Genomic DNA, 14183 nt, shown 5'->3' with positions numbered 1-14183 from the left:
TTTTGGCACACCTAATATATATATATATATATATATATATATATATATATATATATATATATATATATATATATTTCTTCTGTGCGTGTGTTTGTCACTGAACTCCTCCTCAACGGCTGGACCGATTCTAATGAAATTTTTTGTGTCTTCCGGTGGATTCCAGAATGGTTTAGATTCCCAATTCAGTCCACAGGAAACTGTTTATTTAATAGATTTTTTACTTATAAATTGTTGTTGACCTTGACTACCCACATGCACTTTTCATATATTTTATAAATATCATACATATAAGATATATGAAAAAATTCATGTGGGTACTTAAATGAAAGGTCTCGATGAGTATAATATCATAATGGACTTATATTTACGAAAATGTTAATAATTAACGAATTATAATGTATTTTGTTAACTAATGATGTTTTTAACGATATAAGCTCATTCCGATGTTACACTCATCAAGACCTTTCATTTGAGTACCCACATGCATTTTTGATATCTTTTTCATATATACATATATGTAATATAAATAAATATATAAAATATATGAAAAATTGAGATATCTTTAAAAATATCATTAGTTGACAAGATACAATGTCATTTCTTGATTATTGAAGTTTTTAAAGATATAAGTTCATTCCGATGTTACATTCATCGAAATCTTTCATTCAAGTACCCACTTGCATTTTTCATATATTTCATAAATATCATATATATAAGATATATAAAAAAATTCATGTGGGTACTCAAATGAAAGGTCTCGATAAGTGTAACTCTAGGATGAGCTTGTATTGTTAAACATATCATCAATAGACAAAATACAAAGTCATTCTTCAATTCTTGACATTTTTTAAGACATAAGCTCATCCTGATGTTACGCTCATCGAGACCTTTTATTTGAGTATGCACACGAATTTTTTTTTTTATATATTTTATATATTTTACAAATATGAGATGTATCATTTGAATAAAATATATGGAAAAATACGTGTGGGTATTCAAATGCAAGGTCTCGATAAGTGTAACTCCAGGATGAGCTTAGGTCGTTAAAAATATCATTAGTAGACAAAATAAAACGTCATTTTTTCGTTATTGACATTTTTCAAGAAATAAGCTAATCCTAATATTACGCTCATCGAGACCTTTCATTAAAGTATGCACACGATTTTTTTCATATATTTTATATACCTATATGATATTTCTCATATTTGTGGAATATAAAAAATATGTAAAAATATTTGTGGACTATATAAAATATATAAAAAACTCGTGTGGGCTATATAAATATTACTGTAATGTAATATAGCTATAGACTTAATTTATTTAAGTTAAGAGAAAAAAAAATTAAATTAATTAATCTTAGCTAGAAATAAAGCTATAAAATTTCCAAATGCAGTCTATATATTGACACTCCTTCAATGTCTGATCTATCAGGTCCGTAGATCTCATTTTTTAAAAAATCGAATTTTTCCGGAAAAATGTCAAATTGGCGAGATGCCCCGAGACGGGGAGTCCGAATACACCAAGAGATATTTATTACGAATAATAAGCAGACTTTACTATCGAATAATCATGAAGACTTCATTTAGTCAAATAAAATAAAACGAATTAATTTTTACACAAAAATTATTCAGTTTATCAACAGAAAACGGCTGTTTGAATTATTTGAACGATTCGAATTATTCGGACTATTCGAATTATTCGAATATTCGATTCGAAATTCGAATCGAATAATTCGATTCGAATTCGAGGCGAATAATTCATAAACTCGAATATTCGCACACCCCTAGGGTTTATATATAAAAATTTTTAGACTGATGTTTTCATCACGTTGCATTAAGAAAAAGTATTACATCAACTTATAAAAGTAGTAGACTCATTCTGATAGAACATTAAATTCAATGATTTGAAAGTGTTTTATGATATTGTTCTGTTGTTTTATTGGAGTAGCGTAGCTGAATGTAAGATAATTTATTATTATATTGACTGCTACAGACATTCCATATTTTAGTGAAAAATCGAATTGATATATAAGTATATGGAAATATTTTAAAATTCAATTACACGTTTTCAATGTTAATCATTTTTCAAACCCTTACTTATTTGTGTGTAAAAAATATTTTCCATTTAAATAAACATCAAACATTTATATAAATTAATAATTTTTAAATATTCAAAAGTCTCCATAGAAAGCTAAAAGCGTTTTATTAATTGTAATTTTTAAAATCTCTAAATATGCATTTTATAATTTTTAAACGAGTCAAAACTATTTTTTTATTTTTATTCAAAAAAAGAAATAAAAAATTTACTTCGTGGAGTGAAATCTATTAATAATATAATTTAAATTCGTCTCGAAGTGAATTTAACTTCCGGAGGGAGTAAATCAATTAAAAATCATCCACTCTACGTTCACTCCGAAAATTTCTTACAGTGGACGTACGTATCTCTACAATAATATCTCCATTTATTATTTCATAAGTTATTTTGATTCAGATTGAACAAAAGAAAATATTTGTATTTTTCGAAATTCATTATGTTGTGTCGAATTATTTTCATTGCGATTAAGAGTATAGAAATTCCAGTCAGTTACAAGTATATCTATATCATTGTCGGAATTATTGTGTGACTATCGTTATTTCAATTTGTTCAATAAATTAAAATATAAACACGAATTGTTAAAGTTAACGAATAATTTTAATAAATAAATCCAGTGTCAACCCTCATTGTATCCCTGCGTCATCTCAGTGCTCATTATCTTCGGCACGAGTCAACTACTAGCAGATGTTCCAGTACACCCTACCGAGCTGTCAACACAGGTATAATTTCGTAGTAAGAATATTAAGAGTGATTTATTCAATTTGTTATTAAGTAGTTCGAGCCATTCTTTATTCTGACATTTCGTATAAGAATTCTAATTACCATATAAGTAGTATTTTTTCTCACATTTAAATACCGATTGACACGGTTTTCACCACCGAGTACGAAGACTTTCAGTAGTTAGTTGTAAAATTAGAAACTGTAGAATAAAGTTGTGATTTCATCACTCCGACGTAATCACGTCCTAAAAAATGTGGTGTTAGACAATTTTGTTAATTACAACGTCGATATGCTTTTAAAAGTTAGTTTAACTGGATAGGAGTTTACTTGAGTTCTCTGAGAATTAATCCAGGTTAGATATTTCAACTCGTGCTCTTATCAATCATTCTAAGATATAAAAATCAGTTTGTAATTATTTTGTCTTTTATGCGAAATTTTATGCTTTGATAATGGTTTGTGACATTTTCACCAGTTGGCTAGCAAATTAAGCAATTTAAACTAATTGTGATAATACTCTTCAACTTAAGAGAATACATCAACGCTCAGAGTTTCGAGACATGCAATTTCAGTCAGTTTTAAAATAGTGGATATGTGGTGTTATAAAAAAACTTGAGACTAATTTTAGGTGGTTATTTCAGATGATTGTAACAGTTTCTAATATTTTTCACTTATTGATTACTTCTGTCTATTAACCATGAACATTTTGAGATTAAATTATTTTATAAATTACAATTGAATTGATAATTTTTCAAGAACTTTTATCAACAGTGAAAATATTTCAATTCTTTTGATAAAAAGCTATTAGTTGTAAAACGGACAATCTAATTTTATGTGCATTAAGATTTAAAACCGTTAAATATAATGTAGTTAATTTAACAGAAAAGTAGTTTGTTTTGAAGAAATTTTATTTTTAAATGTAACGATTTTTCACAGTGCAACATGAGAAACTATTTTTGTGAATATATTCTTACTTTTATGAATTTACTAAAGAGGTACTCTCTCGGATTTAAAAGTACCTGAATTGAAGGTTTCGCACGCGATTCAGAAGATCCGCGTGTCCAGAGCTGTACTGTTCAATCACGTCCTTGACGTCGTAAGGTTTTAGAGCTTCTCTGAACTTCTTGCGGGCCACGAAGTATTTCAGCTGTGGTAATAACACACGTTGCCATGTGGAATATATATATATTGAGTGTGTAATTCTCTTTTTGTTTTTAAAATTTTTAACAGTATTTTTTCTTTACTGTTTTAACTTTAACTTTTTGTATGTACAAATCAAAAGTATATAACTAATTTTATGCAAGTAAAAGTAACATAAAATGAATTTTTTTGTTTATTCATTTTACTGATTTAAAGTTTAATTTCAAAAGAAATTTACAAACCCCGAAGCTAGGCAAGCCAAAAAACTTTACACCCGCACAATGACATACCATTAGACAATACAGATCGTTTTTATAATATTTATTTTTATCTTGAAAGAAATATTATTTTCATTTGAAAATTGATATTTTTAGGTGCGCGATGTGATATTCGTAAAATATAATATCAAGTGGTTCGATTTGATTACCGTAAAAAAAGTATATAACAATAATAATGATAATTATAATTTTATTGCTTGAAAAATATGTTTTTGATGTAAAAAAAAAAAAAAATTTTATGAATATAGCACTATTTTTAAAAGAATAAATTGTTTTGTATACCAATTTAATTCAAAGAATGTAGGAAGAGTATACTCTCTATAGAGAATAAAACAATACCTAGAGAATGCGAATATAATTACTACCATGCTGAATAAACATGGAATCATTTAAATAAATATTCTTTAGATTTTTATTTATGATGTATCTAAATTTATTGAATCTATGTGATTTAAAAATACAAGTAACAGTGCAAATATAATGAAAGAAAGAATATCTTATCGTAAAGTAGAAGTGTACGTAATAAAAAATATGTGCTTTACAGTACGTAGATTATTTTTTTTTTTTATTAAAACAAACAAGATATGCTACCTACTATCAAAAGAGAATAAAGTTTCTTTTATATCAAATATTAGTGAATATTGTGAATAATAAAAAGTATCAATAGCAAAAACACATGGATAAAATTTTAAAATATAAACAAGTGTAGAATCATAAAAATATTTCGAAGTGTCGAAGAGAGATTGAAATATAGAAAAATAAGTTATATACATTAAAATATACAAATATGGACCTAAACTACTAATTTTAATTGCAATTTTTTTTTTTAATAATTCAAATATTTTATTCAATTTAAACTTCCTAAACAACAAAAATAAATTATATGTTTTATCCATTACAAATGATTAAGAGATTAACGTTTTTATGTATGTATTCTCAAATATATTAATAAAATTAAAACGATAAAATATTGTTATATTACGTTATTTATATTTTACTATGACCAAGGATTTAAGAAATTAGGAAAGTATTATTATTATTATCATGCTTTACTTGTACACCTCTCGGTTTTTACAAGGCTGATTCCTCTTTTTCTCCTAGCTCTACGCTTTTTTCTATTTCTCATATTGGACCTCAGCAAGTCCCACCCGACACTTCATTTCTACTTTTAATTTTTGCAGCTGTGAACCGACTTGTGCTTTCTGTACCGTATTCACCCTGAACCTCACCTTCTCAGGCTGTTGGAACAGAATCATGGGGAAACCACAGAGAAAACCCATGATAGTACAGTCGGAGCTGGGCTAAGTCTACAGTGATTGATAAGAAACTCTTCTTTATCGACCACTGGAGCATTAGGCCCTTCTCCTAGTGTGCAGAGATCCCTCGCTCTAGCCAACGGTGACTAAGGTGGTCACCCATTCAAGTTGTTGCTTAAATGTGTGATCGCCCAAGTCAGACGTGTGCCGCCCGGCTATCTCTGCCACTTCCAGAGGCTGGCAACGTAACGTAACGCACATATTTTTAATTATAATCACTGAAAAATATTGGAGCGTGCTGGGATCGAACCCGGGTCCCACTCTTTCGAAAAGCGAGCACCGAGCCGACCAGGCCATTGCCAGCCTCAAAATTTGGAGAGTAATATCTACCGAAATTATGTTTAAAATGCTGATTGTAGTCACATTTCTATTTTAAATCAAATTTTTTAATAATATAAGCATGAGATAAAATTTATTTTTTTTTTTTCAATATTTTAAAAGTAAATAATCCCCTCAAACTATGTAAGACAGTAAAAAAAGAATTGATTGACATTTTTTTGTTTAGTTATAATTTATAATATAGGGAGCATTCCATTCCAAATCGACCACTTTTGAACCTGACCTCTTTCGAATTCGTTGAAAATTATTACATATTATTAATATATCTATTATATTATAAATTAACAATGAATAGTCCATATTTGTATATTTTAAGACTTTTTTGAGTATGAGTTATTATAGGAATTTTATTTCTGGCGAACTTTTTTTCTTTATTCCTAATTAAAGTTTGGTTACATATCGGCTAGGAATCGAATTTGTTTCAAACTTAAGCCTCTTTTAAATTCTTATATTAATTATTAGAATAAGACTATCAATATTAATTAGTTGAAAGTTTCTGAGCTTTTTTCCAATTTTCTGTACTTGCTACAAAGCTCAAGGCAGCCCAATCTTGTTCACGAAGTTTAACACAAAATGAAAATAATCGAAAGGACGAATTTCTTGAGCTGAAATATTTTGATAAAAATTAATTTCACGATAAGTCGACTTAAAGCTGAATTAATTTAAAATTGTAATATATTCGTCTTACTTCTGCAGACTCCCAATCCCAACGTAACAATAATTCAAAGGGAAGGAGCAAATCGGAAAAAAATTTTTTACAACAGATTTGGTATACGGTCAACGCTCAGGATTATCGAATTGTGTTTTTACATGAATTTAGAAGTTGAGTTGAAGATTTGATTAGATTAATTTCTTAACTCTCGCTATGAAAATCAATGGTTCTCATAAATTAGGAACTTATTTCAACCTGATTTTCAAAAATCGAGTTCTCATCAGATCGTCATGTTCTGAGGTCCTAGGATTGGCGTCATTCGATAGGGTTCAGCGAAACTGACTTCCTTGAAGGTTTAAGTCAATTCGGTGCGACAGATTTTGAGAAATTCAGTGAGATATCGTTGATATCGTTCGTGAGATATCGTTAACAAAAAATTTTGAAATATGTATCTTTTGTAAATAACTTTGAAATTTCCAATCAGAACGTTTTTAATGTACTTTAATAACCATTAGTTCTTAAAAACTGCATCAAACGCCGCCAAGATCAGTAAATTGCTTCGTGAGATATTTGGTTTTTAAAAATTCCGAAAAGAGGTTTTTTTAATATAACTTCAAAATTTTACGTCAAATCGCTTGGTTGGTAATGATAACGATTATAATCGTTATCATCGATTATCGATAATAATTATTATCATAATCTTATTGTGCTTGAAAAACTGCGTCGAATACTATAAGTCCCATCATCTACAACGATTGATTGGATCGAAGATATCTCAATGAAAAATTTTCGAAAAAGTATGTATTTAACGACCACTAGGTTTTTGAGCTGAAAGAGCTCGAAAAAGTATAAGAGTGCTGTTTGTGAGCTCGAAGAGCTCATAATCTTGGAATCATTTCTCGAGCGTTTTGACCGTATTATTGCGGGAAGTTCCAGAGATGACCTGCAGGGTCAACTGTTTTCTAGATTTTTTTGAAAAAAAAATTGACGAGATTCCAATTTGAGCATGTACGAATTATTAACAGTTGAAAATGATCAAGTAAACAAATTTTTGAGATAAAACAATTCTTTAAAAAATTCCGTATTAAATGTGATATAACCTGAGGTGAGAGTTGTCAATTCAAATTTATCTGATTTTTCCCGTTATTCGTAACGTATCGAAAAAGAAACCGAAAACTTCAATAATTACTGAGAGTTTTATTTAATGGTATACGAATAGGTAATGACGGATAGAAGAATAATTGTCTAGAAAAAACTGATTCGTTGAAAAAGATATCCTTTGTACCTGTCAATCATAAACATGTGTGCCATTTCGTATCTAAGCATATATTTTTCACATCCCAACCACTGATGTTTGTGGGAAAAATTCGATAAGTTTCGTCTCGAAGGCAAACTGTCTAGTTTTTGTTCAATAAATGTATCGCTATCTTCTGAAATCGTCTTGTATCATTTTTTACTACATCTACTATTTTCTTTAGAGTATAAACTATTTTAATCTGATATCACTATTCGATTTGCATACTCTTGGACTCAAATTTGAAGGAAAATTTTTTTCTTAGTGAGTAGTAAAAAAATTTTAACAAGGAAATAAAAAAGAATAAAATACTCGCCAAAAACGAAATACCCTAAAATAAATATAAAGACTTATAAAAGTAGATAATATACATATGTAATTTAAAAAATTCGAGTAACATTACTACCAACAGCGAACGAACAGATACCATGATATTTGGGATACCTATTTTGAATATTTTTAACTCGACTGATGAGGTCGACGTGGCCTGCACTGTACTGCTCAATCACATCTTTAACGTCATACGGCTTCAGAGCCTCTTTGAATTTGCGTCTTGCCACCAAGAATTTTATCTGATATCGATAATTATTTATCAGTTAAAATATAGAGTAATCCGGTAATTATAAACTTGTATCATTTCAATCTTGTATATTCTGTATTATATTCTAAAACCATAATTACTTATTAAAATGTCTATGTTCTTTTCATTCTCATTCTCATCAGACTTGATCATTTAATTCACAACCATTCGTTCGCTCTCAGCGTATTTTAAATAAATTAATCCAAGTAATAACTTTAAGAATATTTTAATTTTGTTTTGTTATTCTACCCATTTATTTTTCTGTCAAAATTATTCTTTCATCTAAAGTTTTTTACGTCTATTTAAACTGACAATACAATAGCTATCAACAATAGAGATATGTGTTTTCCAATCTTTACACGGAAAAAAAATCCTATGAAAAATTACAATGGTAACATCGTAATCCAGGACTAGACTCAGTATGTTGATTTTTACGATGTTGCTGTCTACAGAATACAATTTGAATTATTGAAAATTACGATGTTATTTAGTAAATTTTTTTTTCCGTAAGAGCAAGTGAATAAGGACGCATACTATATGTTTTAATAAAAGAGAGACAGAGTCCAGTAGTTTGCGACGCCACCACCGAAAGATGACCAACTACTGTATGTAGGGTCTTATTTTGTGACTGAACAGACGGTTTAGATAGCCCCTCCGATAGCGTAAGGGGATAAACTTTGGACTTGAGGCGGAGAAGACACCGGGTTCGATTCCTCGGTGATACAGAATTATTTTTTCGGTGACCTAAACTGCTTTTTAATTTGAGTGATAGAAATTTACGATGTTACATCGTATAAATTATGATGTTTGAGTTCTGGTCCGGCGCTACAATGTCCTATACTAAAAGTTACGATGTTTTCATCGTAATTTTTCGTACAATTTTCTTTCCGTGTATGTTTCATTTAATTTTGGCTCCTTGCCCATTGTAATAAAGTCAATAGATACATTCGTTAAAATTATTGCCAATTTGTAACAGTGTTTTTAAAAAGAAAAAAAAATTGTAAATACAATTCAAAAGGAAAATAAAATTAGAATTTACCACGGGAAAAACAACGAAAATTAATACCATTGTATTTTTACATCTTACTAAAAAAATTATATTATTCATTGCAAATTTATTGGTTATTGTAAAAAAAGTAGTGAAAAATATTCAAAATCGAATAAAAATTGAAAAAATTACATAATCTTAATGTTATATAAATAATTTAAATTGTATACAAACAAAGGAAGTAAGACCAGCTATATTACAAATATGGATAAGAGGATGGTGCAAAAAAAGACTAATTGTTTTTTAAAGTATTCTATAAAAGTCTGTTATTTTATCAACTTTAACGGATCATTCTCGTTTATATTCTCAAAAAATGCCTATTCATGTAAATTTTTCAAAGAAATTATCAAAGGCATTGAAATAAAATATATTGACCTCAATAAATACTCCCAAAATACATAAAAAATTTTCTTATTTATTTCGAACACTTATATTTTATAGAAAATGATAATCTTCATTTTTTTTTTATAATTTCAGATATTTTTTTATTTACCAATAAATGTTAATAATTGTAGTATGCCATAATCATACTCATTTTTGACTCATTTTAATGTAGGGGAGAAGGGGGTCAATTGAACCAAAAAAAGTTTAGTAATTTTTTACTATTCGAATTAAAACTAAATAATAACTTTTTTTTTCTTGGAATGATAGTTTATTAAGTCTACTATCATTATCAATACATAAATTAGTTAATAAACAACGTGAATTTTTAAAAATTATTAATTTATCCAAACGCGTCGAATGGTTCAATTGACCCCCGCTCGGGGGGCAATTGAACCACTGCTCGGGGTCAATTGAACCAATGACATTTATAACTCAAACCCGAACTTTTAATAAATAACATATTAATTGTTACTTTCTAATATTACTGTTGCACATTTTTAATACACATATATTATATTTAATAAATTAAAAATCGATTTAAAAATAATTTTAATTACAAATTGAGTTTATCAAATTGTTAGGTTATTTCCCTGAGTATTTTTCACGTCGAGTCAAGATGCGCGCGCATGTCCCATGCTTCTCCGTATGGTTCAATCGTCCCCTGACTGCTGGTTCAATTGACCCCGTATAATTTTAAAACAATTAATAGTAAATAATAAATAAATAAACCATTCTATCACTATAAACAAAGTTGAGGATTATAAAATATAAGTATATACAACTACTATAATTCAAATTTTATCAATTAATTCAAAAATTTAAATATTATTAAACAATTTGTCACCAGCCGAAAAGAAAGTTTGCATGCCTAAAAATAAGAAAATCTCAATTTTTCAAAATTTATCGATCGCAATGATTTCAAATTTTGATCATATCCAAGTTTAACATATTAGAATCTAATTCTAAGAGCATGAAGCGTTTTTTCAATTTTTTCGATTTTTTAAGTCGAGTGGTTCAATTGCCCCGTGGTTCATTTGACCCCCTTCTCCCCTACTCATTTTTGGTCAGCATACTGATACAACAATATAGTTCTTTGAACTAGGAAAAACTAGTTAAATCGTATTATCACTATTTAGTTGAAGTTTTTATACCTAAAATTATTTGTTGATTATACATAGTTACAACTTTAATATACAGTTACTTATATATAGTTATTTCAACTATTTTTAATTAAATATAGGCTATCGAATTTTTTGATTACGCACCAAGGGCTCTTCTAGTCAAGTTATCTGAGAAATGGACCGTAACAACTTTTTAGTCACCTGATAACTTTTTGTTTAACCCGATAACAGAAAAATATTCATAAAAATATGGTTCATATAACTATTTATCAACAGTTACTTCTACTTATGCATAGTTCAAGTAACTACAAAAAAAAAAATTCAGAAAACTACATTTTTATATTTTTGATGTTATAATTCAGCTAACTAAGCACTTTTTTCTCAGTTATTGAAATATCAACATTACAGTGTCATATCTACTTTTTTATGTTTGCTAATTTTTTTATGAATAATAATTATTAAAAATTTTTAAAAACAAAGTTTTTTACATACATTTATCAAGTTGAATAAATTATCTAACGATATCTGTGAAAATAAATTCTTAAAATAATTTACATAAACAGCTGTGACAGGGAGACAGGGGCCCATTTTAGTCTAAGGGTGAATAGGGCTTCGTTATATTAACAACTAAAATAATAGTTCACTCAAATAATATCGAATTCATTATACACCTGTTATATTGTAGACATAGTTGCTACCTCTCCAGCTGCCGTAAATTCTATTATCGTTTAATTGATGTAATTATTAAGAACAGTTCGATCGACATCAAATATCCGGTAGCGGGCACTTACGTCGATGTCTGAATAGTACTAACTGAGCTTCTCCGTGATATTGAAATTTACGAACTAATTCTCTTTCAATTTGGATACTTGGAAGTAAATTTAAAAGACTGTGACAAAAGTCACAGGCAACAAGAGACAAAAATTTTTGAAAGAAATATATCTATATCTAGTTTCAAGAGTTTAAGTTTTGAAGAAAAAAAATTTCTTGAATCAAGATTGTTTTTCTATCAGTGTGGACAATTCGATACGCCGATATAAATTAACTCGACACAAAAGATGTGTCTGTAGAGTTCAGTTTTCAATTCAGTAAGTAATAAGTCAGTTAAGTTCAGTTTTTTTTAATCCGTTAGTCAATCAGTAGTCGGTTTAATTTAATTCACTTATTTTCAATTCAATTGCAAGCTAAGTTTAATTCAGTTTATAAAAATAGTCAGTCAGCTCGATTATTTTCAGTATAGCTTAAATGGTTCAATTCAACAAGCCTAGTTATGTTCGGTAAATTTCAATTAAACAATTCAATTCACGGAAAAAAATAATCGGTAGACTCAACCGATTTTTTCGGTGGAGGTTACCAATAAAATTGGTTTAGTATATCGAAAATATCGGTTTTAAAAATTAGAAGTGCATATATGAAATAAACTGAAACTAAGTTCGTTTTACTAAAATAAGAAACTCATCTTCTAAAATAACTGAAAATGTTTATTGATAAGCTTAGATTGAGGTATAAATAACTTGTATACAGATATAACTAAAAATTTAGAAAAGTTTTGATTAATATAACATTAAATCGAATACCTAGTGGTTATAAAAAATCAATTTTTTCTTTGTACTAATATACAAGGTACAAAATTTATTAGTAAGTTTTTATCTTTGATCATCCTTATATCGCGACTGGCATCGACACAAAATGCATGATAATGTTCATTTAAAAGTAACAATTTAACAGAAGACATTAAGAAAAATAATTGGTCATTCACACTCACTATATCATAAATTTTACCAAATAATGGGTCATTATTATCAATATCAACAACAACAATCATAACTCGTTGATGTTTTTAATAATTCGAAGTCACATGATTATAGCACATAATTTTCCTGTACAAATATTGTCAAAATATTTTTTAATGTCAGAAAAATCGCGCCATTGGATTGGATCAAATTTTACTTCACTTTCAAAATCGGCAGATACAATGGTTTTAGCAATTTTTAATTGATCTTTCACTGCGATGGTGTGTGACAAATTTTTCTTATATAATGTGGTACTGACAATCGCCCGTACTTCTCAATTTTTGAACTAACACCTCATACTCCAACAATGTACCAAAGAACCTATTTTCAGTATTAAGCGGCCATAATGAGTCATATATTATGCGATTTTATTGTCAATGGTCCCACAAACTTAATATACCAAGAATTGTAGTCTTTAACGAGTTAGTTCGTCACAGTAAAATGATCATGTACCTGAAGTTCAAAACGTTGCCCGAGTCGAAATTTTTTTTCGCTTAAAACCCATTTTAACCTGGGATAGTCTAATTCAGGGTGAAACAGAATGAAATAGGTTTTAAGAAATAAGGAACTGCATTGATACTAAACCCCTGCTTCACCCCTGGTAACGTCTACTTAAGTCCGTTTTCAGACGAGTTAGATTGAAGAAGGTTCTTAATAAAACTCTGTTTCACTCTTTTAGCGCCTAGCTGGGATTGCACGATGTATACGATTTTTTGTTTCTCAGACGAAAAAGTGTCAGGCAGGGTTTTATTAAAACCTATTTCAACCTAGTTCAACCTTAATAGCCTAAACTGGTTATATTCATAGTAAAAAAAAAGAAAAAATTATCATTTAACTGTTGGTTACTTCATGTTATTATTTGCATGACTGTTAAGGTTATGATAACTATTAGTAATGTTAATTTATAATTATACAAGAATAATGATATCGAAATGAAGACAGAAGAAACGACGAAGAAAACACAAATTTCCGTTGAAAAAAACTCAGCTTTACTGGGATTCGAAATCGAGACCTCACGGTTACAGAAGCAAGACTGGATCCCCTCTGCTACTCGAAGACTAGTCATACAGTAGAAATATTTGTTTCCATTTAAGCTGCCAACTGACAAAATTAAAATTAACTCATGTGATTAAATATTATTATTATTTCTTATGTCATGGTAAATATTACTGTGATTATTATTATTAATTTTACAACGTTAAGCTTACAAAGTGCTTAAAAATTTAATCGCGAAAATTGCCTAAATTTTTAACTTCCCGCTAAGAAAATTGAAAATTTTCAAAAGTTGGGAAGTTATTGGTTTTACCCCGTTTTTCGAAAATCAAGTTTTCAACGGATGTTGACGTTTTGAGGTCCTAGGAAGCTTCCCCGATTGTTTCCGAGATGGTGTCCGTTTGTCTGTATGTATGTATGTAAGTATGCATGTA

The 14183-nt window shown here is 28.7% G+C and overlaps 1 protein-coding gene across 1 annotated transcript in view; it reads right to left on the bottom strand.

Moving 5' to 3' along the window:
- Positions 1-14183, bottom strand: part of LOC123272578 (potassium voltage-gated channel subfamily KQT member 4-like) — a gene marked incomplete in the record, with an annotated part of 125672 nt that overhangs the window by 12387 nt on the left and 99102 nt on the right. Inside the window, 1 exon segment of the mRNA XM_044739470.1 lies at positions 8275-8402. Coding sequence (XP_044595405.1) covers positions 8275-8402 — 128 coding nt within the window.

The sequence above is a fragment of the Cotesia glomerata genome, linkage group LG10, assembly GCF_020080835.1.
Source record: "Cotesia glomerata isolate CgM1 linkage group LG10, MPM_Cglom_v2.3, whole genome shotgun sequence".
Taxonomy (NCBI): Eukaryota; Metazoa; Arthropoda; class Insecta; order Hymenoptera; family Braconidae; genus Cotesia; species Cotesia glomerata.
Note: the sequence above shows the minus strand (reverse complement) of the source record. Positions and strands in the feature narration are given on the sequence as shown.